The sequence below is a fragment of the Littorina saxatilis genome, unplaced genomic scaffold (assembly GCF_037325665.1).
Source record: "Littorina saxatilis isolate snail1 unplaced genomic scaffold, US_GU_Lsax_2.0 scaffold_260, whole genome shotgun sequence".
NCBI lineage: Eukaryota > Metazoa > Mollusca > Gastropoda > Littorinimorpha > Littorinidae > Littorina > Littorina saxatilis.
In genome coordinates, this window is record NW_027128892.1 from 122,504 (window position 1) to 149,668 (window position 27,165).

The following is a 27,165-nucleotide window of genomic DNA, read 5'->3' on the forward strand; positions in this document are numbered from 1 at the left end:
CCAAGTCACACGGGTATAGGTAGACAATTATTAACTGTGCCTAAGCAATTTTGCCAGGAAAGACCTTTTTGTCAATCGTGGGATCTTTAACGTGCACACCCAATGTAGTGTACACGGGGGGAGGTTCGGACACCGAAGAGAGTCTGCACACAAAGTTGACTCTGTCAAATAAATTTCCGCCGAACCTGGGATCGAACTCACGCTGACAGCGGCCAACTGAATATAAATCCAGCGCGCTACCAACTGAGCTATATCATACTTATTGTTTGAATACAAAATGAGACAGGAGAAACATACACAGGATGAGTTTTCAAATTTTGTGTGTCAACTGTAACATGTCCCGGAAGACATTAAAAATGTCCCAAACAATGAATAACTGCTGTGACAAGACATCAAGACACCACATTGAAATCTTTCTCAATGAGCGCTTCTGCTAGGCAAAGAAGGATAACACTTCGGTACTTCGCCGCTGGGGGCGCGCGAATACCAGGACTCGCTTTTACTTCCGCCTGTCCGCTATCTACGCTTTCGCTTTGGACTCGTTCACTCCACGCTCAGTTCGACACTTCTTACTTTTTTCGCATCAAAACATGTCGAGGCCGTATGGTACCTGGACTTTGTCCGAGTTGAAAGCTGAACTGCGACAGCGGGATGCACGAACTTCGGGTCGGAAAGCAGATTTGGTTGAAAGGTGAGTTCAAAGTTGCTTCAGACTGAAGTTCAGTGATTTCTGTCAAGTGTGTGTCAGTTTGTGATCGCCGAAACTGACTGAGACTGACGTCGGCACGGTTTTGTAGCCTTTGTTTTGGGCTTAGTTTGGAGAAAATTACTGCGGAAAAATTAAAGGTTCTTGTTTAAAATTTAGCCCAGATTACTATGATAGTGGCACTCTTGACTCTTGTGCTGACTGAGTAGGCATGTTTTGAGATGTTCGTGAAATATTCTCCCACTACACTTCCCACCGATCAGCTGTCATGTTCCCTCCACTGTGTGATAAGACTTAGTTTAAATTAAAATGTAATGCAGATACAGACACGTTGCTACAAAAAGAAATCATAATTAGAATTAAAATTGTGAAAATCAGACTTAGCAACTTAATTACTTAGTTATAGTCATTGAGTCATTGTCATGGCCCAGTGATGCATTGAGAAATTGTTTTTTTATTGGGGGGGTGAGGGGGGTTGGACTGTCCCAGAACATAAATAACAGAAGACAATATTTTGAATATTCAGCTATATTTAGTTTATATGTATTAGCTCTACTGCTTGTAGAGTTTACATATGAACATTTAAATATGCACACATTAATTTCATACCCATTGTGTGATTTCAGGTTGGAGTTCTATGGGATGGGCTGAACAAACAACTACATCACTCCCCACATCTACCTGTACCATCCCGTACGAAATGAACATATAAGAGACATATAAGAAACCTATAAGTTTCTTATAAGAAACATATAAGTTTCATATATGACAAGTAAAAAGCTATGTATGTCAGTTGTAGGAATAGGTTTCTTATAAGTCTCTTATATGAAAAAGACCCCAATTCATATAAGAATCATATATGAATCATATATGAGAACCTGCACTTCCAGAAACCTATAGTTCTCTTATATGTTTCTTATATGAATCTTATATGACTCTTATATGAATCATCACTTAGTTTCTGCATAGGAGAATTCAGGACTTAGAAAAAATATTGGACAATGCTGAATTACTGGCAATACTGGCTTTCATATATGTTTCATATATGAACAGGAAGTGGATGGTTTGCCTTGAGCATTATCTCCCCCTGACTGAACGGCCATCTTTGTGACAGCAGCTCTGTGAGGATGTTTAGCAGAAAATCAGTGAAAGAGCAGGACTAAAATGCAAAGTTCTTACAGAAATAATTGGACTTGATGTATGAATATGTGAAGAGAATGTTTATGTCATGCTGATGTTTGTGGGTGGCTGGCAGCCCAACCAACCCAACAGCTTGACACTGACAGGTTTGTGTTTTTATTCAAAATCCAGAATTTCCCTCCATTATTTGTTTTACTTTACAGTTCTGGTTCTGCATCAGGTGATCAAATCATGTTTACCAGCACTACTTTGGTTCAAGAAACAAGAAACTGTGACAGCTGTGCATATTCAAGAAAATTATTTGTGGCTGTAACTTGTTTGTTGTTTCTTGTTCATAATTTCAAGTTTCAAAGTATTGAATTTGAAGAGGACAATGCATGTCTTACTCCTCTTCTTGTGACCAGTGATTTAGAGATCTGTTTGTTTTTGCCCTCAAAATAAACACAACTTCAGTAAAGATATGTATATATACTGAACCAAAAGGTATTTTGCAGTTGGATTCATTATAATTCAAAGTCAAGACAGTTAAATTGGGTTAAGCAGGTGTTATTTCCCTTGTAAACACAAATGTAGGTCAAGGTCGTGTATCTAGTATGAGACATATAAATATCATATATGAGACATATAAGAATCCTATAAGGGAGATGTAGGTTTCATATAAGATTCTTATAAGTCTCATATATGAACATTTCATATAAGAGACCTATAGCTTTCTTATAAGAGAATATAAGATTCATATAAGAGACCTATATGAGCTCAGGTTATAGGTTCATATATGATTCATATAAGTTTCTTATAAGAATTTACCTCATTTGCATTTAAAATACCTATAAGCTACATATATGAAATTGTCATACAAGACTCTTATAAGAATCTTATATGAAATTGGGTCCAATTTCTTATAAGAACGTTTCGTACGGGATAAGTACACATAAAAATACCGGATAAACCCGTTAAAGGAACAGAGAAATTTACAATCACTGATCCTCACATAAGCCTCAATCACTGAGAGGACATTTGGATAATCAACCACCAGTACATACAAGTACACCCCAACAAGGGAAATGAGTAATAGTCATCTATAAATGATTATTCTCAATCGAGAAACAAAATGATAAGGATATGGATTTAAATAGTTGTCCCCTGACGAGGCTACCTTTCAGTTTCCCCCAAAAAAACACTATACAATCACACATTCAAAGAAGTTGTCCAAACAGCTTGAAACTGTAAATATAGCCGAAAAGTACCATCTTTGGGAGAGGTACTTAGGGATTTCTGGGCTGCCAACTGCATTTGCCGGGTTTCGCAGACTCTTGATTTTTAACCCCTATTCTTTAAATTTAAGAGTTGTTGCAGGTCAGGTTAGTTTCAGTTGTTCATGGTTTACTTGTGTCACTGTGTGATGAATAAAGTGTCATATATATGCCTGAACGAATTGGTGAATGTCTGTGTGTGATGAGAGTGATAAATGAACGAAGAATTGTGCAATGCATGGATGGCATTTTGTGTTTGGGCAGACTTCTGATAATATAATATTTTTTGCAGTTTGCAGCAAAAGATAAAATTAGTATCTGAACTTGATCGGTCAATTCAACTTTATCCATTAGCTGTGTATGAAATATCAGGAGGATGCATAACACACTGTCAATCATTTTGCAATCGTTTAAAACAAATGTGAGTTTATGAATTCAGAATCAGATTGCTAAGACTGTGTAGTGCTATTTGGCAGAATATATTAATCTGTGAATAATCACTTTGATCTTAATTTGAGCATTGAATGAACTACTGTATAGCTATTATCTGCTTGTAATCTTGCAAGAGAAAACACGTCTGTATGATGGCCAGCATGGAATATTAGCACTGAAGATGTACTGGTTCATAGAGTAGGCTTAACTCTCACTCACTGATGCACATACAAAACTAAATAAGCACACGCACAAGACTCAGTATTCACTGCTCACAAAATCAATGCATAAAATAAACTGTACACACAGACAAATGTAAGTGTAAAGTTTCAGTTGATTAATCACTAGTACAGTAATAACCAACAGTTAAACAAAACACACAGACCAGCACAAAAAGTGAACAACAGTGATGTGCACCATTATACAACATTCAGTATATGAAATATATCTTGGCAAACAGATTCAAGCCTGCCATATCACATACTGACTAAACAGACATTCCAGGTACTATGGCTCTGTGGTGGTGACCACACACTAAACAGTTCCAGCTAGCAGCAGATATTTGGTCAGTCACAATGGCTCACACCTGCATAGATGAGCACACGCTATAATATATATGTGTGACTGTTCACAGTTCAGTGTACACTGAACTGTGAACAGTCACACATATATCTATATAGCACACTCACACATATACTAAATAACCTCTGCTCATGTCTTTCAGTATTGGCGTTAACCGCTAATTACCGGTATTTTACCGGTTGAAACGAGAAAATACCGGAACAAAATTGGCTGCCGGTATGACCGACGAGATTGATTTTTAGAACTACCGGGTTTTTTTTCGCTGGTTAAAAAATAAAATCAGTACTCTGAGTTGGACTCTTACTGGTTCCAACGACCTGCCTACCGTTTTTTTCTGGACTGTTTGCATCATTAAAGTTTGCGTACCGGTTTGAAAAAATACTAGCGCCATCACTGGTCTTTACTCAAATCGGATAATGAATTTTGGAATTTACCCATTAGTATCACTAATACATTGATCCACAGCTGCATTCATATAACCAGTGAACAAAACAGTGCAACAGGGCTTATTTGTGCCCTATGATGTTCAGGTGAATACCACTATCCCAGATGCCTTTAGAAACAGATGTGAAAAAAAGTTTATGATTTTCTCAAGAAAACACAAATGACTGTAGTATTATGCAGTACTTGTAGAAAGAAAAGTACGCATTCATATCAAGTTAGGACACGTCTACCTCAGTGTGAGCATGCCTGCATAAAACACGCTTTGGATTTAACTAAAAGAACAAGAACAAACATTATGCATGTTTAGACACGACTGACGTTGTTCCTGAAGTTGCAAAGCGCAAAGCACACAGACAACTATGACTGTGGCCTGCTAACCATCCATCGCTTTCTCCTCTCAACATCTTTGGAAAACTTAAATCCCTTTGCTTTGTTGCAGTTCACTACACAACACTTGTTCGGCATTCTTCCGCAAAATATTATCTCTGCCGCTGTGTCCCGGTCAGTGACACGACTGTGTTACTCTTCCGCAGCGAAGCGAAATTGCGGGCGCGCCGCTGGAGCACAGGCCTGATTCTCGTGCGCCACCTAGCGGTAAACCCGGAGAAGCGTGTTTCCAGCAGAAGCGCTCATTATCATTAAGAATACCAACCGCAGGAACTTTGCAAAAAGGGAAGCAAGACACATGCTGCTTTGGGTGATTTTTAGACTTTTGTGTGTCAATCATAACGGCCTGCTGAAGACACAGTATGTCAATCGTAACGGTTCTGTAAAGAGGTAACAGTACAAATATTTTATTTTGTAGCCTAAAATAACTACATATGCCCTTCAACTAAGTTTTTTTCAGGCAGGTGTGAATAAAAGCTATCATTTTAAACTGTAATTCAAAAGAGAGGAAACAAATTGTGAATTTTATAAAAAAAATGGTCAATCGTAACGAAAAGACACAGTAATTATAAAATATTTGAAGCTCCACTATTGGAGATAAAAGTTCAATCCTTGATTTCCATCAATTGTAGAAAAGACCTGACAGCTGCCATTACCGCTGTGAAGCCTGAAGTGTAACAATTTAGAATTCTTGGGAATTGTCAGCGAAGCAAATGGTTACATTCACATTTCAAACTACCTTGTGCAAGACTATATATATGCATACATTTTTTTTAAAGTTTATTTAGAAATCAGGAATATAATAATACATATTAAAAACAAAAGAAGGGGGGAGAGGGGGTCTTGAATCAGGGGATCTTTAAAAAGGGGTTTCACTGTATCAAAATATGTTTCAAAATTGAGGTATTCACAAGGTCAAGGAGAAACATCTAGGCAGAAAAGAGGAAAATCGATATATAAAGGAAAAAGAGGAAACAAGAGAAATGTGAGGAGTGAGCAGGTGACTGCATAACCTAACCATTGAGTTAAAATTAACTGTTCAAAACTTAAAAATAACAGACTGAAAAAAATGCAATGATGATACAACATTATTGAATCAATACCCAAAAGGAAATGTGTGTTGTGATTAGAATAGAAGTTAATGTCACATTATTACCTGCGAGAACTTTGTTGGTGCTGCCAAGGCTTTCCTTCAGGTCCTCCATCTGTTTAAATGACAATGAACAAAGTTTGTAAAATAAGTGGTTTTGATTATAAGATTAGACTCCTACAGTGGTTTAATGTCCATGAAATGATCTTGGTGGCATCAGATTTCACCCACTGCTGATTACACTGCAGTTAGCTGAGATAATGTACGTAGTAGTTGTATACATGTACAAACAGCTTTTTCTTTTTTCAGCTCAGCAATTCATGACTTGCAGGACCCCGTGACCCAGCATAATTAATAGACCCAAGGTGAAGGTTTGTTGGGGTACAATGAACTTCCGGTTAAAAACATGTGAACAAAACATGTGGAAAATTCACTACAACTTGGTTTTATTTGCAGGACTCATGATCAGCACACAGGAGCCCTGCATGTTCGCCGTAACCAAGCTGCAGCTACTCATTATTGCTAAAGTTAAAATCCTTGATAAAACATTCTCTCACAAAATTATCACAGGGGGAAACCTTTGTGATTTTTCTTTCCACAGAGACAGTGAGAGATTTACAACCACTTTCAGCTCAGAATAAAAACCGTGAAGCGATTACGTCCCTTTGTTTAAAAACATGAGGTAATGGAACATTTTACACATTTGCGACGACGCTATTTCTAAATCTTGTAAAAAAACACCGGAAGTTTGTTGTCCCCCAACAAAGGGGAAAGCCAACAATAATAATGGCGGCCACCATGTGCCAAGACCCAAACCCTACTTCAAGTCGTGAATAGGCCCTGATAATTTCACGTGACATTTTTATGATGTGCAAAGTCGTATTCCACATCTTCAAAATATGCAGACGTGTCACACCTCTTGGAAGGAAAAACAAAGGATATTGATGCATCATGGGAAACAGGAAATGCAAATGCTCAGGTGATTCAACCCTCGTTATGTGTAATAAGAAGATATCACTTCAAAAACATTCAAGAAAATAACATTTTGTTTTTCAACTTTAACCCAACCCCTCTGTCACCTTGAAAATACATGAGCATAAAGCATACTTGGTTCAAGTCTTAAAGGTCATCAAATTCTAATAATGTGTACATTTTCAAAGATCTAGCTTCAAAAACGTTGAATACAATAATTTGTCTTTTGTTTTTTTACTAATCTGAGTAATGGGCGAGTCTTGTTATGGGTGAGTCTTAGTATTCATTTGCACACCTGTTTACCAGTACGATTTGGGCGTATTTTGTACGCCAAATTATTATCAGTACGCAAATACGCGACACACGCACAAAATACGCATAAGAAAAAGTCTAGAATACGTTTTCCGGTGTTGGTGTGCTGATTACAGGATGGTACAACTCATACCGTTTTCGGTCGAAGGGAGATAACCATGACAGCGAGTCTTCAGCTGTGGAAACCTTGTTTAGTTGTTGGCACGTGTGATCGTCTGGACAATTGTGGCAAAATGAAGCGGTAAAATGTGCCAGTTTCGGATGACTGTACCAAGTCTAAACAGGAGATTAGCAGCAGATTTTCTTGGAGAAATATAAGAAAGAGCCAGGAATTGTGAAGTCTAGTATGCACACTGCAAGTATTGTAAATCAGATTTCTCCGTTGCCCATGCTGGGAAATATGACATCGAACGACACTGCAGTTCCAAAACTCACATGGACAAGGTTGCTGCAAAGAAATCCGCTGAAAGCTGCCAAGGAATTATGAAGTTCATTCCCGCAAAGCAAATCCTGCCAGAAAAAAAGGCTGTAGTCCGTGCTGAAGCAATCTTTTCTGAGAAGATTGTAACAAGAAGGGCAAAGCCCATACGACTAAACCTAGCAATGACATCATACACTAAGAACTGCTTTACACATTTTTCCTACCAAAATACATGTGACCTTGACCCAAGGTCAAGGTCATCCAAGGTCATGCAACACAAAGCTGTTAATTCAAGACATAGGAAGTACAATGGTGCTTATTGGCTCTTTCTACCATGAGATATGGTCACTTTTAGTGGTTCACTACCTTATTTTGGTCACATTTCATAAGGGTCAAAGTGACCTTGACCTTGATCATATGTGACCAAATGTGTCTCATGATGAAAGCATAACATGTGCCCCACATAATTTTTAAGTTTGAAACAGTTATCTTCCATAGTTCAGGGTCAAGGTCACTTCAAAATATGTATACAATCCAACTTTAAAGGACCCTTGCGACCTTGACCTTGAAGCAAGGTCAACCAAACTGGTGTCCAAAGATAGGGCTTACATTGCCCTGTATAGCATACATAGCTAAGGTTGCCATTTTCGATAACTTCAGAAAAAAATGCGAAAATGTGAAAAATGGTCGTTTTTAAGACAACAATTACGGCCCCTGTGACCTTGAACTTGAAGTGAGGTCAAGTTGCCGCACATGTTTTTTGAGATCTTGTAACCATACACCATCAGGCCACATCAGGTGTTGATAGACTCAATAGTGTCCAAGAAATATCCAACGTTAAACTAACTTAAAGTTTTCCGGACGGACGGACGGATGGACGGACGACTCGGGTGAGTACATAGACTCACTTTTGCTTCGCATGTGAGTCAAAAATGAACTTGCCACTGTCAACCGCAGATGTTATTTCACGAACTTCATCTTTTCATTATCAATCTGCTTGGAAGACACTGGTTATAATGTTATAAACTGACAGGTAAATAAAATTGTTTTATCCCTGTTGTATCGGAAGGAGTTAAATTCTGAAGATGTTCACAAGACATGCTATTCTTACACAAACACGTTTGCACCCACGCGTACGTTTTCCCTAGCCCATATGGCTTTGCTTGCAAAGTACACCAATTTTTTGAAAAATACACTCAACTTTTTGAAAAAGTACTCTTGCCTCAGGTTTAGGGTAAACAGGTCTGCATATGTATCTGTTATAATGGAGGGCCATCTGTCCGTGGACAAAAAAACCTTTAAGGTTGAGGTTATCTCGGATGTTTTACAGGCTAGACCTTTGAAACTTCACACACTTGTAGGGTTCGATGGTCTCACGAAGTGACCCCAGTTTGGTTGACTCTTGTCAAATGTTGGTGTCACAGGAGGTCTTGTTTGTTTCATAAAAACTTAACGTTTAGGTTATCACCAATGTTTTTGACGCTAGAGCTTTGAAACTTTAAACATTTCAAGGGTTTGATAATCTGCCGATATGACCCTAGTTTAGTTGACCCCGGTCACATTCTTTTTTTACAGCGGGGTCATGTTCGTAAAACTTTACGTTGAGATTTACTCAGTTATTTTGGGAGCCTCCAAAATGCACACAATTGTAGGTGTTGATAATCAGCAGACATGACTAAAAAATGTCTTTGTATATGTGGGATATTCTCAGGGTTTGATAACTGAATTGATTGATACACTGATGACAGTAGGATCAATTTTGTGTGAATGTTTTTTTTCTCTTTTTTTTGGATAAATGTCTTTGATAACGTCATATCCGGCTTTTTGTAAAAGTTGAGGCGGCACTGTCACACCCTCATTTTTTAATAAAGGTGATGAAAATTTTGGCCAAGCAATTTTCGGCAAAGGCCGGACTTTGGTATTGCATTTCAGATTGGCCGCTTAAAAATTAATTGATGAGTTTGGTCTTTAAAAATCTGAAAATTTTAATTATTATTTCATCTTATTTTTCATCATTTTCTGATTCTAAAAACATAATGTTATATTCCGATTAAAAACAAGCTCTGAAAATTAAGAATATAAAAATTATGATTAAAATAAAATTTCCGAAATCGATTTAAAAACAATTTCATCTTATTACTTGTTGGTTTCTGGTTCCAAAACCATATAGATATGATATGTTCGGATTAAAAACAAGCTCAGAAAGTTTTAAAAAAATAGAGATAAAGCAAAGCATGCTATCCTGCTCAGCGCAACCACTACCGTGCTATTCTGGATTGTCAATTTCACCTCCTTTGCCACGAGCGGTGGACTGACGATGCTACGAGTATACGGTCTTGCTGAAAAAAAAGCAGTGCGTTCAGCAATTAGCTTGACTAAATCAGTAAATGTTGTAATTTCGCCTTACACGACTTGTTTCTTTTTACATTTAGTCAAGTTTTGACTAAATGTTTTAACATAGAGGGGGGAATCGAGACGAGGGTCGTGGTGTATGTGCGTGTGTGTGTGTGTGTGTGTGTGTGTGTGTGTGTGTAGAGCGATTCAGACTAAACTACTGGGCCGATCTTTATGAAATTTGACATGAGAGTTCCTGGGTATGATATCCTCAGACGTTTTTTTCATTTTTTTGATAAATGTCTTTGATGACGTCATATCCGGCTTTTCGTGAAAGTTGAGGCGGCACTGTCACGCCCTCATTTTTCAACCAAATTGGTTGAAATTTTGGTCAAGTAATCTTCGACGAAGCCCGGACTTCGGTATTGCATTTCAGCTTGGTGGCTTAAAAATTAATTAATGACTTTGGTCATTAAAAATCTGAAAATTGTAAAAAAAATATTTTTTTTATAAAACGATCCAAATTTACGTTCATCTTATTCTCCATCATTTGCTGATTCCAAAAACATATAAATATGTTATATTTGGATTAAAAACAAGCTCTGAAAATTAAATATATAAAAATTATTATCAAAATGTTTTTTTCGAAATCAATTTAAAAACACTTTCATCTTATTCCTTGTCGGTTCCTGATTCCAAAAACATATAGATATGATATGTTTGGATTAAAAACACGCTCAGAAAGTTAAAACGAAGAGAGCTACAGAAAAGCGTGCTATCCTTCTCAGCGCAACGAATACCCCGCTCTTCTTGTCAATTCCACTGGCACTGCCTTTGCCACGGGCGGTGGAGTGACGATGCTACGAGTATACGGTCTTGCTGCGTTGCGTTGCGTTCAGTTTCATTCTGTGAGTTCGACAGCTACTTGACTAAATGTTGTATTTTCGCCTTACGCGACTTGTTTTTTTTTTAACTGTATACAGTAAAACTGATCTTTTAAGATCCCCCCTGTTTAAATAAAACCTTTGTTTTCCTAGATTTTCTCTTGAAAAAGTCTGTACATTTTCTTGACTATTTTTAGACTCCCGCCATTATGAGACCTAATTTGTCTACAAGATATTAAGCAGCAGATAACATTAAAGTCTTTTCCAACGTTGCTTTTGAGCAATTTCCTACCTTGTTGTCCACTGTAATTGTTCTATCGTCCCTGTTTCTATGTACTGTGCTCTCCTGACTTTCCGTGGCATCAGTGGAATTCGAATCAGGCTCATCCGTGGCAATGCCATTCTTCCATTGAGAGTATCTTGACCTGATCGACATAGAATCAAATGGCAAATCATTGTTTTACAGTACAGCCCAAAGTCAATCAGCAGATCTCTTCGTGTCTACATGCAAGCACAAGACCAAGTGCACACGCAAAAGATCCTGTAATCCATGTAAGAGTTACAGAAACACAAAAATACCCAGCAGGCTTCATCCAAAAGCGGTGTATGGCTGCCTGAATGGCAGGGTAAAAACAGTCATACACGTAAAAACCCACTCGTGCAAAACCAGAAGTGAACCGGGGAGTTTGATCAGCCTTTCAGGCAGCATACGCCGATTTCAAGTATTAATTCCGAATAATTCTGATAAACCAAGGGAAATAAGCTTCTAAATGCATGCGACATGTATAATAAAAACAATTGTTAAAAAACTCACCTTATCTGCTTAAAAATCCACTTGATTTCACTTCTGAGGGTTAAAATGCAAGCAAAACCACTCACAACCATGCTCAGGATAGGCATCCACTCACTGCTAGGAGTAGCCGCTACTGTTTGCTTAGGTTCATCTGAAACAAGAAAAAAAAAAAACTTGATTAACCTGGCCTTCACCATGCTTCCTTGGTTGTTGACGACCCAGAGCTTCACAAAAGTGTGGTACATGTCATGTATCTCTAAAACTATTCAAATCTTTTTTTTTTTATCTAGACTTAATGTAATCCTCAAACACCAAACAAGAAGGGCAAAGCCCATATGACTCACATGCTTGACCTTGACCTTTACATGACCTTGACCTTCAGCTAAACCTAGCAATGACATCATACACTAAGAACTGCTTTACACATTTTTCCTACCAAAATACATGTGACCTTGACCCAAGGTCAAGGTCATCCAAGGTCATGCAACACAAAGCTGTTAATTCAAGACATAGGAAGTACAATGGTGCTTATTGGCTCTTTCTACCATGAGATATGGTCACTTTTAGTGGTTCACTACCTTATTTTCGTCACATTTCATAAGGGTCAAAGTGACCTTGACCTTGATCATATGTGACCAAATGTGTCTCATGATGAAAGCATAACATGTGCCCCACATAATTTTTAAGTTTGAAACAGTTATCTTCCATAGTTCAGGGTCAAGGTCACTTCAAAATAATTGTATACAATCCAACTTTGAAGAGCTCCTGTGACCTTGACCTTGAAGCAAGGTAAACCAAACTGGTATCAAAAGATGGGGCTTACTTTGCCCTATATATCATATATAGGTGAGGTATTAAATCTCAAAAATTTCAGAGAAAATGGGAAAAATGTGAAAAATAGCTGTTTTTTAGACAACATTTATGGCCCCTGCGACCTTGACCTTGAAGCAAGGTCAAGATGCTATGTATGTTTTTTGGGGCCTTGTCATCATACACCATCTTGCCAAATTTGGTACTGATAGACTGAATAGTGTCCAAGAAATATCCAACGTTAAAGTTTTCCGGACGGACGGACGGACGGACGGACGACTCGGGTGAGTACATAGACTCACTTTTGCTTCGCATGTGAGTCAAAAACCTTCCTGTCCACTACTTATTGCAGGATTATCTCATGTCAAAAAAACAAAAAAATGATGACGTAATGTGAACTACACAGTCTGGATCGTGTGGATCGTGGAATTAAAATAGGAATTTTATGGAGTTTATCCTTATTCGGATGGCCTGGGTCATGTACGGCCTATACTCTGCAAAAAGGCAGAAAAAAGTGTATTCCTATTCTGATGGCGTGGGGCCGGGCTGTGTTGAATTTGAAGTAAAGGGGTCATCACTGTGTATGTAAATGCCCTGGCAACTGAGGACTTATCTACACATTGGTTTTTATTTTCACCTTCAATCCAGAAAAAATATGTCGTACAGCCAATCAGATCACAGTGATTGATTTTTAATGATCAAGATAACCGAGTTATGTTTCCTAAATTTAAATGCTGTGGTAAGTTTTAATCTGCAACGTAATAAACAGATTTTACGTCCTGCAAAATCCTACCTCATAACTCAATGACAGAGAAAAGGTTCAGGAGTCTGAATGGAATAAAACAGATGCGCCTTGTATGCCGAACGATATAGTACAATGTACACAATTGCTGGTATTCCAAAAATGTCACAAACTCACCTGAAATTCCCAAACTATACTACCCTAGCAAATGATCCTCCTACATGTATTTCTCAACCTTTCTCAGATCGTGGGAATTTTCCCGTTGTGTTTGTAGTGTGCGAGACCCACCCATAAGCACAACATTTCAAAAACACGTACATGATACATGTACAAACAATGTAACTGATGCTGTAGCTAGCTGTCAGATTAAAATTTGGTATAATTATATCCTTCAAAAAAAGTTAAGGACCACTTTTTTAAACGCATTCCATACAGAAATGACAATTAAGGTTAAATGGTTTAATTTTGTCTGTATTGTTTTATGAAGAACTGAAGACAATCTCCAGAAAATGTGGCGTCAAACATGCCAGCGAAAACAATGCTAGAGCTTCTAACTCTAGATAACCCTCCAATTTCAAATACAGAACAGTAGTACATGTATTCCTTACAACGAAAAACTGCAAAATCTTATCCTGGCAGTGATCACTAGTTAAGATATCCACAAATGGGTAGTGAGATGCCCTATGATGTGAGGTGATATCTCCCGGGACCATAACAGAGCCCCCATCAAACGTTTTTATTCTAGAACAGCGCTATCTGTAAAGCGCTCTTTACTATGCCTCCAAACTCTCTGTGTCCATCAGCAGGACTCTAGAAAAGGCAGGACCAACGTGCAAAAGCACCTCACATATTGAGTGCACCAGGCTCAGTGGGTAGCTGGATGGTTGGCAGTCAATGCTGTTTTGCGGATTGGGCGTCTTTTCCTGAAGTTAATAGCATGTAAGCAGTTTGTAACACTTTGATTACTGACAAAAGTGTGTGGAGGCAGCTCATGGTCGATGCCTGCTACCTTTTCAGTCATTTTGTGTGTGCTGCATGACCTTCATTTGGACGAGGCGATCTTTCATTGTTGTGGTGACTGTAGGCCGACCATACCATTGTTGTAACTCAGTACTCTGCCAATAGTCTCCTGTCCGCCCAGCCAACCTTCCCCTTGACCCGGCTTGTGACCTCGATGTTTGATGCCCCCGCAAGGGGCACGGTACTCTCTAAGCACCCAAAACCTAAAAGAGAGATAACCGGCGGAAACCTTCCTATTGTAGTCTCCTGTCCGCCCAGCCGACCTTCCCCTTGACCCTGCTTGTGACCTTGATGTTTGATGCCCCCACAAGGGGCACGGTACTCTGTAAGCACCCAAAACCTCAAAGAGATAACTGGCGGAAACCTTCCTATTGCTTGAAGCCATTCCTTCAGTTTGATGAAGTGAGACACTGCAACACTCTGAAACACTTGCCTGGCAGAAACAACATCTTATAGCAAGCAAACTGCCCTTACCTGATCCGAGTCGCTCTGATTTCGTGAGAGGGGCATGTTGTTTCATTGCATTATTTTGTCAGTGTATCAGTTTACAAAGACAAATTTATAAGCACATTTCGTGGCTGGAACCCTGTTGTAGCACGTGCATTACTGTTTTTTGTCCTGGCATGTCTTGTACCGATTTAATAGGACTTCGAAAACTGCCCCCTTTTTTTTTAAAGAATAACTCACTCATGGGTGGGAGCCCAACATGTTGCCATGACGGAACATTTTGGAAGGCCGGGGTCCGGGGGACGCCAAGGCCCGGCGGGGTGCAGGAGCAGCGCCCTTGCTGGGGGGTCTAGGGGGGGGAGGGGGGGCAGTGCCCCCAACCAAAAACAAATTTTAGCATTTTAGGGAGGGTTTAGGGGGCCTCTCCTGACTCTGAATCTAGGAACAAGCTTTTTAGATATGCATAATATGAACAATCTTGTAAACTTGAATGTATTTTTAACCACCCAGCCGAAAATGAATTTTAGCATTTCAGGGAGGATTTAGGTGGCTTAAATATCCTGACTCTAAATCTAAGAACAAACAAGCTTTTTGGCGATGCATAATATGAATAATCATGTAAACTTGAACGTATTTGTAACCACATAACTGAAAATGAATTTTAGCATTTCAAGAGGGACTATTTGAGCCTCTCCTGGCTTTAAAATTGAAAAAAGCTTCTTTTTTTTTTGGGGGGGGGGGGGGGGGGGGGGGGCACAAAATCAAAAACCTCTATACTTGAAGGTGTTTTGGTTGCATCACTCTTGCTAGGGGGTCAACAAAAACAAGAGGTAAACACATTTCAAGAAGGGTTTTAGAAACCTCTCCGCGCTTGAACAAAAACTTAAAATTCAGAACAGGTATGAGCAAGACCGGTCGCCCACTCGCCACAGGCGACCAGAAATGAGTGTGGGCGAGTAGAAAGTCTTATAATGATCGCCCACTTGAAATCGATTTTTTTTTTTACATATTTAGAGCTTTTCGTAAAGTGTTATGGATATTAAGCAGATTCGCGATCATGGTGTCGTATAATTTTTAAATTACAAAGGAATTGATATGTAAGACAGTTTCAAGCGAGCTATCTTTTGCGGGTGTATTTACTGTGCAAACAACTCTAAATAATTATGACAAAAGTGTCACGTGATAATCAACTTTGGCTACGAAGCAGACGACACTTTTTTTCGTAACCAGTTGGGAGTGATGCAACAATATCACGGTCTCCTTCCAACAACAGTCTCAACATTTCGACTTGTTTTAACCTTAGAACCATGTCTTTATCATAACTGTGAACAGAACGGAGATCACTGTTTTTTTTTTTCTCACTCTTTGGAATCTGCAACCCTCCACAATGTGACATAATGGTCAGCCAAAATGACCGTAGTCACAATATGGAAGAAGAAGAAGAAGAAGTCGGCCAATCTGCAATCACTTTCGTCTCAGTTCGTCTATTCTCAGAAACATTAGCAAAAAACATGGGAGATAACTCTGTATTCTTATTTTGATAGATTCCGCGCAGTAATTATGCACCCGGTCAGAGAGATATGCCGGCGATACGGCATGGACCGATGATGATCAGAATGGCCCCTAATGGTTTTACAGCAGTCCCTGCAATGTACGGCCCCCGGCGTGAGCGGACACCTGACATGTACGGACACATTTGCTCGGCACGGAGTGTTTTCCTTCTATATTTGCCCCCCCTTAAACGGACACCTGCAAAACGTGGACGCGGACACTCATTTTCGGTCCCAACAGCAGGTCCGGACAATGTACGGACAGACCATCGTCAAATTTTCACCACAACAAAATCGATAACAGAGCAGTCCGGCTCTTGGTACAAAGATCACAGCCGCAATGGTGTGATGACAGTCACTGATAACTTGAGTGCACGTGTACCCATCGTGTGTCTGTGTGTAACCTCTTTCATTGACAAGATACTCTTGTTTCCCCTCAGCCTTGACCAGTGAGTCGGTTGCCTAATCTATGAACCCTTCAGTTGTCTTGCTTTGTCAAAAGTTACGACACAGTCAACTGGTTTTGCTCTGAGTGAACAGTGCAGCTGACCTCTCTGGCCACAGCCCCCAACAGTACATGGCTGGAGGGAGTGAGAGAGAGAAAGGGGGGGGTGGAGGGTTAGCTGGCTAAACTCTGTGGGGTGTCCGGTGTCACCGCATGTCAGCAGGAAGAGCATTGGAGAGAAATAGAGAGGTGTACTCTTCCACACAATTTCCAAGCATCAGTTGTCACGGCTTGGGGTAGGCATTAGTGAGGGAGAGTGGGAGCTGTGTTATGTACTGTGTATTTCCGACTGAAGAGTGAAAAGTCACTGCCATGCCACATGATCGGCATGCAGTCAATAAAGCCAGACAAGAAACAAATAAATTACTTGATTATGACATGCAGCTCTATCTGCTGCTATTTATTCAAACTGGTTTTCAAGCTTATTCTTGCAAAGCATCTGCACACGCTCCTCTGTGCTGTGTTTGTGTGGCTGCTTTCGTATGTCAGTGCATGGTGAGTGTGTTCACTGCCTTGAGGATTTATTTTATCTCTTCTTTTCAACACTTTTCATACAAATCCTTTTTACAGAACGTTTAAAGAAGTATTAGGAGTTTATTGTTATTGTTTAGTAGCCACAAGAAGTGATTAGCATAGACTCAATCCTGTTGTTTGTGTAGTGTCTCTGTGTGAGTGCCGGTATGGGGGAGGGGGTGGTGTGGTCACCCCTCCCGTGACCGGACACCTGCAATGAACGGACAGTTTTGCTATGGCCCAAGGGTGTCCGTTCATGAGAGGGACTGCTGTACCATGAGGGCGTTAAACATTACTTATCATCACTATACGCACTCCGGCAATAAAAAAACTCTGTTACAAATCTGTAAAATGAAATGCCCCCTAACAAGTCATTAGGAAGTAGCCAATAAAAAATCAGTCTGACGTATGGACTACCGCTATCTCCTTTTCGGAGTGTTGAGGGTTGGCAAATAATGTACATTCACATAGTATACAAGTTCCGTTTCTAGGCCGACACACGACGGGCGCTGTGGCGGGGTGGTAAGACGTCGGCCTCTTGATTGGAAGGTCGTGGGTTCGAATCCCGGCCGCGGAAGCCTGGTGGGTCAAGTGTAGAGATTTTTCCGATCTCCCAGGTCAACTTATGTACAGACCTGCTAGTGACTTAACCCCCTTCGTGTGTACACGCAAGCACAAGACCAAGTGCGCACGGAAAAGATCCTGTAATCCATGTCAGAGTTCGGTGGGTTATAGAAACACGAACATACCCAGCATGCTTCCTCCGAAAGCGGCGTATGGCTGCCTAAATGGCGGGGTAAAAACGGTCATACACGTAAAATTCCACTCGTGCAAAAACACGAGTGTACGTGGGAGTTTCAGCCCACGAACGCAGAAGAAGCAGAAGTAGGCCGACACACACTCCAAGTGTGTTCCAAACTCCAACAATAAACTTCCATGAAGCAACAGTTTCGTGTGTGTGTTTGTTTTTGTCTGTGTTTGTTCCCAGCGTACTTTGATACCATGAATCGAAAGTGAAGCGTGCCTTCGCAAAATGGTGTCGAATGATGCTCCGAGTGTTGTTGCAGTTCAGTGTTGAAAATGTAATCTATGTTACAACAAAGGCCGTGCAGCATCAGATTGTTTTCATTTCTGTGTACTCTTAAAATCAACTGCTCTGCGTTAATCCTATCGCAAAGTGGCAAATTCACTTCGCAACCGAAAGTTAAAGCCAGAGTGTATACAAGATTCTGACCCCTGTATTCCCTCCGAGTGCATATAGCTAGTGCAAATTTTCAAATAGATTGCAACTAAGAGAGGTTCCCCAGTATGATTTGACATCCCTGTTCCTACTTGTACTATGACCTTTTCAGAATCCTCTCTCTCTGAAAGGTGGCTAACCTGGCAAACTGACCCAATTGTAAACAACAGCTGACAGGGATTATACAAAAATTAAAAAAAATGAATATTGCCCAAATTCTTCCTGGGACGGAAAAACTCCCACCCCTGGGGCCAGTTTCATAAGCCAGAAACACAGTCGACCAACTGCAGTTGTCCGAGAGAACCACAGTAATCCGACGTTATCGGGTTTTACGAACAAAATTTCACGGGTCGTCTCACCGGAAGTTGGCCAAACACGGTGATGCTCTCCCCCCAACACTGTGTTCGGCTTACTGCGGTAAACCGAAAATAAATGTAATTATCCGCACAGTCAATGGCAGAATGCTCACACTTGTTTGGATTGTGAGCCAAACCTTGTGATTGTTCTTCGAAATGTATCTATCATGACGCAGTAATCCAGGAGACAAGTCAGGGTTATGTCTTGAAGACGTCACATTATGGCGTAAGAGGGTTCGACGTCACGCGAAGGAATTACTGAAAGTCTCGGTCATTGTTATTTTGAGCGGGCCGAGACTTGTTTTTTCTTCGAAATCGGCCATTTCCACGTGCGAATGAGCAAACGGAAGTGGTAATGTTGATAAATTTAGCCCTCGACTTGGCCATTCGGATTACTGTACAGTCGGTCGACTGCGGTTGTCCGCGTGTGATAGTGATTCGCTCATGAAACGCGCTTTTCGGTGACCCGGCGATCAACCACAGTCCATCGACTGGGCAGTCGATCGACTGTCAGTCGGTTCACTGCTATCTTATGAAACTGGCCCCTGAACTCACTATTTACGCATGTACATGTATAGGGTGACACAGTAACTGTGCCTGCCAAAAATGTTCCTAGCCCAAGACGCCTTTTGTTAATTAAAAAAAGTCACGTTTTAATCAAATTGTCAAACCCTTGATTTTTGAAGAATATTCTAAAAGTTGTGAACATTTCATGACCGGTCCCTAACTTTGTTTGAAAAGTATATATATGTACCAGCTTCCTGTAGAGCTCAACTTAAAAGTTACAGAGCTTCTACAAGTTCTTACCAAATGAATCAGAGCAGGAAAAGGCAATTGGATTTGCTGTTTTTTGCTCGCCTGCACTTGAACTATCCCTCAGCTGCACAGTGTAGTTGTCGAATAGCTGCAGCTTCAGCTTTAAAATGATCTTTTTCCCATCTTCACTGAGACTGCAGTTGCTGGCATACTCATGTTTCCAGTAACAGAGAAAGGATTTTTTCGATGCGTCCCATGTTGCGGCTGTCAATATTTCCACTGCAAACACAAAAAGTTACAAAAACGAATCACACCTTTCTTCTCAGAGCAAGTTAACATGGAGATTCTTAAAAATGCTGTTGCCTTCAAAATTATTTGTAGACTGGTCACATAAAGCGATATAATTATGAAACGATTTAGTTGATCTGTTGTCCTGAAACAAAAAGATCTTTTAAGCTCGTTCCGACAGTGCTCGTCTTGGTGGAACCTTCCTGTTAAGACTTCCAAAAATCTGAGAAAACCAGGTTTTAAAAAGGAGGTACAGTACTGAACTTTCAGAACTTTTTCCCTCAACTTTAACCCCTGTGCCCTTTTAATTGCTATCGCCTTGTGTATGGCTAAAAAAAAAACTTGTACCCACACGGCAACACAAAACAAGCTGACATTCCCTCTCTAGTGATTTATAAGCACTTTTCTACTACTATTAGTATATACAGAGACATAATACAGAGATGCGAAGCGAGGGCCGCTCGCGTGAACTCTTGGGCTATCGCGCTCGGTCAGCGTGACCTCTCGCGGTTGTTAGCCATCATCCCGTACTAAGTTGTTGTTCGCTTGCTCTCTGACACCGATTTGAAGTGCTTTTCTGTCATATTTCTTTGGATATATCCAGCTTCAGACGAGAGATATCAGTGGTAAGTAAACTTGATTCATATTCTGTAGCTTCAATAGTGTGCACACGAACGCATTTGAGAGGATTGGCTTCCCGAAGTGAGTCAAAAACGGTTCCTTCGGTTCTTGCGGCCATTGTTTCTAAGTCCATTGTGCGTGGAGGCAATGTTTGGGAGCTAATATTTTCTTTTGTGCGCAACTTTGCTTTCCCTTAACTGGCAAATGCATTACTGGTGTATACATTAATCTGTTTGTATAATTTTTGACGCGCTGTAATTAAATATGATGCTTTTAAGTCTCACTCAAGTGGTTCCCGCACTTACACTGGTGTGTGGATAAAATGAGCGAAATTGCTTACTTTAGGATTCATCTTCTAATCACCAAATAATGCAATAATCTTCTTCTTGTGATTTTCTGTTTCTCTTGAGTGTAAATAATCAACATCTTGCATGTTTTATTATCTATGATTGTCTATGAAACAGTTATAACTCTTTAAAAACACATGTATTGCCAGCTTGGCGCCAGTGGGAGGATTACTTGCCCCTGCCGTAGGCGAAGATAACGCGAACAATTGCCAGCTTGGCGCCAGTGGGAGGATTACTTGCCCCTGCCGTAGGCGAAGATAACGCGAGCGGGAAGACAGCGCTTCACATCTCTTCTATCTATGTCTCTGGTATATATATGACCGTTGGCAAAGTTTCCTCTCAGACATCAAAGGCGGCAGTCTCATTGTCAGTGTCTGTAATTTGTAAACTAGGGCATATAAGTCTCAGCTGGCAAGTATTGGTCATGGACCTGACGTCACATAGGTCAACCAGCTTTTACAATGCAGTTCCTAAAATTGATCTCAGGGCACATGGGGAGCAAAACTATTTCCAGTTCCACTCTGTAATCTTCCTTTGAGGTGCGGCCAATACAGGGTAAGCGCCTATTGTGAGGATTTTTCTTATTTTAACCTTAAAAGTGGGGGGTTGTGCCTTTTACAAATTATAGCGCTTTTTTGTCGAATTTTAATAAATTGTTTAATCGAAAAAGTTATACCATTGCCAAACTGTAGCCTTGCCACTGGTCAGAGCCCAAACAATTTTGGAAAACACTTTTTTTATATTCTTTGATGATACTAAGTAACAACTAACAATGGAAAAAAGTCATTCAAACAATTTTATGTAAAGTTCGCTATTACAGTAGTATTTTATTGTAAAAAAATGTGAGATCAGTTGTATAGTTACCGTGAAACCTGCCACTTACCTTGTCGGACTGTCGCATAGTCACCATAAGCGCTGACAGTAAAGCCCCCTTCTTTGAAATCTTTCTCCAGTGTAATAATCAAATTGTTATCAGATGTCCTGAAACAATTGTTCTGGCCTCCAAGAATGCCCGCTGGAATTGGAGCTGTAAAAAAGAATAAAAACGAAATTATCATTCGGTGAAAATCAATAAACAATAAAAATGCACAAATAGCAAAGAGTTCACTAATACTAGTAATAGTCAAAACATTGAATGATGAATAAATATGAGATCTGGTAAACAATTTTGGGAAGTAATCGCTAAATGCATGGAGTAAGTGAGAGTATCCGAAACCTGTCTCCTAAGAGAATAACAAGCATTGAAATGAACAAGCAACTTTCATCCTCAAATTTGAATTTCATCCTCTAACGATTTGTGACTAAGATTATCTTTGAATAAATATGAGACTCATACTAAGGCCTAAAAAAACAAGAAGGGCAAAGCCCATACGACTCACATGCTTTACACATTTTTCCTACCAAAATACATGTGACCTTGACCCAAGGTCAAGGTCATCCAAGGTCATGCAACACAAAGCTGTTAATTCAAGACATAGGAAGTACAATGGTGCTTATTGGCTCTTTCTACCATGAGATATGGTCACTTTTAGTGGTTCACTACCTTATTTTGGTCACATTTCATAAGGGTCAAAGTGACCTTGACCTTGATCATATGTGACCTTGACCTTGATCATATGTGACCGAATGTGTCTCATGATGAAAGCATAACATGTGCCCCACATAATTTTTAAGTTTGAAACAGTTATCTTCCATAGTTCAGGGTCAAGGTCACTTCAAAATATGTATACAATCCAACTTTGAAGAGCTCATGTGACCTTGACCTTGAAGCAAGGTAAACCAAACTGGTATCAAAAGATGGGGCTTACTTTGCCCTATATATCATATATAGGTGAGGTATTGAATCTCAAAAACTTCAGAAAAATGGAAAAAATGGGAAAAATAGCTGTTTTTTAGGCAACATTTATGGCCCCTGCGACCTTGACCTTGAAGCAAGGTCAAGATGCTATGTATGTTTTTTGGGGCCTTATCATCATACACCATCTTGCCAAATTTGGTACTGATAGACTGAATAGTGTCCAAGAAATATCCAACGTTAAAGTTTTCCGGACGGCCGGACGACTCGGGTGAGTACATAGACTCACTTTTGCTTCGCATGTGAGTCAAAAATAGGTCTGTTTACGGTAACCCGACCGACCCTAGTTTTTTCGCGCGACCCTAGACTTTTTTTTGGCATTTGGGAAAAAAAAAAAATCTTGTTTTTTTGGCAAAACAACGTAAAAATATGGTTTTTTGGGAAAAAAAAAAAAAAAAAAAAAAAAAACCCCGACCTACCGACCCTATTTTTTTGGCCTATGTTACCGTAAACAGACCTATTTTTTTTTGTGGCCTAATCAATAAAATCTGAAGTAAAACAAAAAAAAGATGTACATTTTGTAATGCAATCGTACAATCTGGAGTGAGCCAAAGAATATTTTATATATTGAAAGTATTGAAAAAAGAGTGGTCTCCAGAATATGCCTACACATTTGTTTAAATGCAATTGATTGTCAAAATGTACATGATCACCTTTTATGTTAATTAAATACAATCAAGTGTTAATTAAACACAATAAAGTTCAAGTGTAGACAGTTGCATAGCTGCCAACTCCTGTGAAGCCCAAAGATTAGCATTCCTGGTATTTTGGAATTTTCAGAGTAGCAATTGGTGTTTAAGAGTAGCATTGTCTTGAAGTTGAATTTGAATCGCACGACCGCATTTATGCCATCTAAACCTTTACATGTTTAGTAACCTCATTTACATCAGAAAACTTCTTCATTCATGGGCTGAAACAACCATGTTCACTCATGTAAGCTTAATTCATTAATTTGGTCATTTGATCGACGAAAATGACGAGAAAAGCATGTTTCTTTTCTAAAAACCAACGTAAATGAAAGGCTGCTCATTACTTTTTATTCCGTAACTTTCCATGGTATCTACACGGAGTTGTTATGCTTACAAGAGCAGTCGCGTGTTTCTTTCAGGCGAGATATTCTTATGGCTAGCCGCTTGCGAAGCTAGGAGGCGAGATTGTCTATGAAATACACTATGGAAAAGACTGTGCTATGCAAGAATTAAACACCATTGGTTGATTCCGAAAAGGTCGTCTGCACTGGTCGGTAAAAAACCATGGACAGCCAATCGGATGGGCAGCTGCGTGGCCGCCATGTTATCTCGCCAAACGAGCAAGCCCAAAGCTACCTAGCGTCGGCTAGCGTCACTCGCGGCGAGATGTTCCCAAGAAACGGTACTTCCTCACCCCACTTGCCAATCTCGCCTGTAAGAAACAGGGGACAGGTTCTGCAAAATTAGAGGCTTAAATCGCAGTGGATTCGGACCCGTCGATTCTAAGCTCTGATTATGAAGTTACAACGCTAAACTGAGTTCAACATTACCCATACACGCAGTGCAATTCTTCAGCAAAAATCTTTGAAAATGGTTCGTTCGCTTTGGTGTTGAAACTGCACCATTATTACCCTTACGTTTCCTCCGTTTTATTCTGCCTCCCATTTTCACTTCAAACACATGTGCAAGCGTCAATTTAAAATCTGCAGACTACGAGTCCACAATTGAATTGCGCATTGTTATCAAATGCGCAATTGGCCCAGAGAGTCACCGGAAAGGCGAATGCTTCGACAAAATTCACGATTGGCCAAGCAAGTCACGCGGACAACCTAGATCAGTCATATCGGAGTAGTTCCCAACATTCGGTACTCGGCTAGTTGCGCTATGTTCATTGTTGATTGTCGATCGAGCGATAAGTGGAAATTTTGCATGCCTGTCATTTGTGTTTGAGCGTAGCAGTTTTGGGCTTAGCGTAGCAATTGCTGCAACATCAAAGTATGCTACGCCGAAATCGTAGCAGTTGGCAGCATTGCAGTTGAAACAGATTCTGTGACTTAGGAGTCAGATTGCCCAAACTCATTAAAACAAAATTTAAAATAATAATACACTACATGTAAAATTAATTAACTCAGGGAGCGCTTTTCCTTTTCCGAAGTGAAGGCAATCCTCCTGCACAATAGCATTCTAAACTTTGTAACACAGAATGGTAATTGGTATACTAGTTACCATAATTTTGGATGTGATCTGAGGGCCTAATTTGTTCCTTAGGTTTTGTCCCTTTAACTAAAACTAAAAGTTATTCTCAACATCATGTCTTTAAAATAGTTGTTGCATAGCTACCAAACGGTTATTGCATGTCCTGTGAGTGTGCATGCATCATTGTGTGAGTGTGGATTACAGAGCTTAGTTAAGTTAGTACAGTGGAACTCCCTCATTAACAAAAAAAGTGATATGATACAAAAACAAACACCCAAAACTTCATACCTGTAAGCGTAAAGAACGTCAGAAGCAATAGGACATCTAGGTACCGACCCATCTCTGAAATGCATCAAACAAAATGCAACTGCCTTAGATACACACATCCATAAAAAAACGATTCTTTGGTAGCAACAGTTTTAAATTTAATTAGTTCTTAAAACTGTGAACCATGATTTTGATCCAGTTCTTATGTCTTTGGATATGTTTTGTTGCCCTAACACTCAATTCTCAGTAATAAGGTGCAATTGTTATCACCTTAATGGGTTGTTTTTAAAACTCGAAATTAAATTTTCAATAACTGTTCAGTCTTCTTCTTCTTGTTCAGTTACAGAACCCTCAGGGTCAGGATCCGACAGTCTCCAGTAGCTCTCAAAATGTATTGACCTCCCTATCTTTTGCTCACTTGATATTACTTGTGCATGGCACAGTGGGCTAGTGCTCTTGACAATGAATCCTGAGGTCAAAGGTTGGAGCCCTGCCAGAGATCATTTGAACACTCTGTCTCAAGTTATCCACTTAGCCACTGCGCCCACTGATGAAACTGGTAATGTGGTCCTTCCTGAAGTATTCCATCATTTCAGCGAAGTTTGCACTTTGTATTTAAGTCAATGATTTGAATGAATGTCTGCATCGGATTCTATTAATCCAAACAAAGACATACATATGAGAAAAAACCTCGGCATCGACCGAGAGCTTCAAGTCGGCGCTGGCAGTAGCCAGACGACGATAAAGAACTAGCTGCGCACCCCCCCCCCCCCCCCTGCATCAATGTCCTACAAGTGCAGCGTAACCTACAGATACAGATACAGAAAACATCAGGTACTCTTTCACCAAGAACATTCCTTGTAATCAGGAAATAAACGCATCAACCGATCTAGGAAGCACACCCACTTTTCCGAGACTTTGCAATGGATGTGATGAACAGGTCCAGTGACCAACACACTGCTGCTGTTCACCGCGCCGCCGATGTTTTGCTCAAACCAGGAAGTAAAGTACCAGGGGTGGTAACTCTTGTTACTCGAAAGCACAAGTTGTTAGTTGTGCTTCTGCTCCTTCGTAAATCCTCGTACAAACACGAAAATAAAGCCATGAATGGTGAAAGTTGCAGATATAAGTCATGATTTCAAACAAATATGTCACAAAACACGAATTTTCTTAAGTTCTGATGAAGTTGTCAGGGTTTTTGGAGGTTTGGGGGTTTTTCGGGCTTTTCGGAGACCAAGTAGTACCGAGCACAAGTAGTGACGCCAGGGGAGATAATAAAACTAAGTTGTAGAGCGGTCTGACTAAATACCGCCCGACACCACCCGACACCGCCCGACGTCAAACCAAAGCAAATAAACGTTATATTTTTGACTGTATAGTAGTTGCATGGTATTTTATTGCGGTGTACATAGTTTTAAGTCATAGAAATCAAAAATAAGGAAGTCAGTTATGGTGCATTTTCAAAGAGATATAGTCGGGAAAAAGTGAAAACTGATACCGCCCGACACTGACCGGTGTGACGTTTTCATCTTTCGCCGTGTTGATATTTCGTTGATCTAGTATAAACTCTACATTGAACAAAAAAACACCCTTCGATAGTACTGATGAGCGACCTTGTGTACCTTTTTTCAGTCATGGGGCCAAATTCCCGACCCGGCCGGGCGTCAAGTCGGTCAAACAGTGATGCGGGTCTCAGTTCGCGGTCATGAAATCAGTAAAACTGATCGCTGAAGCTCGCATTTTTCATGATCCGCTACTCCTTCGACCATTATTTTAATATTCACAGAGACAAAGCATGTAACCTCTACTCAGACTGATCGGCATGAACATTTCTCAAGTCGATTACAGCTTCGCTGGGATTACATTAAATTGGTTCGTTTCAGTTCACGGTTGAGCCGTGGGATGTGTCATTGATTATTGTTGGTCCAGCCCG

General features: G+C 40.0%; 1 protein-coding gene across 1 annotated transcript; it reads right to left on the reverse strand.

Moving 5' to 3' along the window:
• Positions 1 to 11,439: 11,439 nt before the first annotated feature.
• On the reverse strand, positions 11,440 to 26,224 carry LOC138957210 (uncharacterized). The gene is made up of 6 exons (XM_070328362.1): positions 26,139 to 26,224; positions 25,254 to 25,307; positions 21,829 to 21,972; positions 19,741 to 19,968; positions 11,772 to 11,901; positions 11,440 to 11,458 (listed from the first exon to the last, which is right to left on the reverse strand). Exons 2-6 carry the CDS (start codon positions 25,303 to 25,305, stop codon positions 11,440 to 11,442), a joined length of 573 nt encoding a protein of 190 aa, XP_070184463.1. The 5' UTR covers positions 25,306 to 25,307; positions 26,139 to 26,224.
• Positions 26,225 to 27,165: the final 941 nt, after the last annotated feature.

Bases quoted from the DNA above. Each gene is read 5' to 3' on its own strand.
- LOC138957210 (XM_070328362.1), bottom strand. From the start codon at position 25,305: ATGGGTCGGTACCTAGATGTCCTATTGCTTCTGACGTTCTTTACGCTT. The intron at 21,973-25,253 runs GTATGAAGTTTT...TCTTTTTTACAG, and splicing joins GACGTTCTTTACGCTTACAG to CTCCAATTCCAGCGGGCATT. The intron at 19,969-21,828 runs GTAAGTGGCAGG...TTGTGTTTGCAG, and splicing joins CTATGCGACAGTCCGACAAG to TGGAAATATTGACAGCCGCA.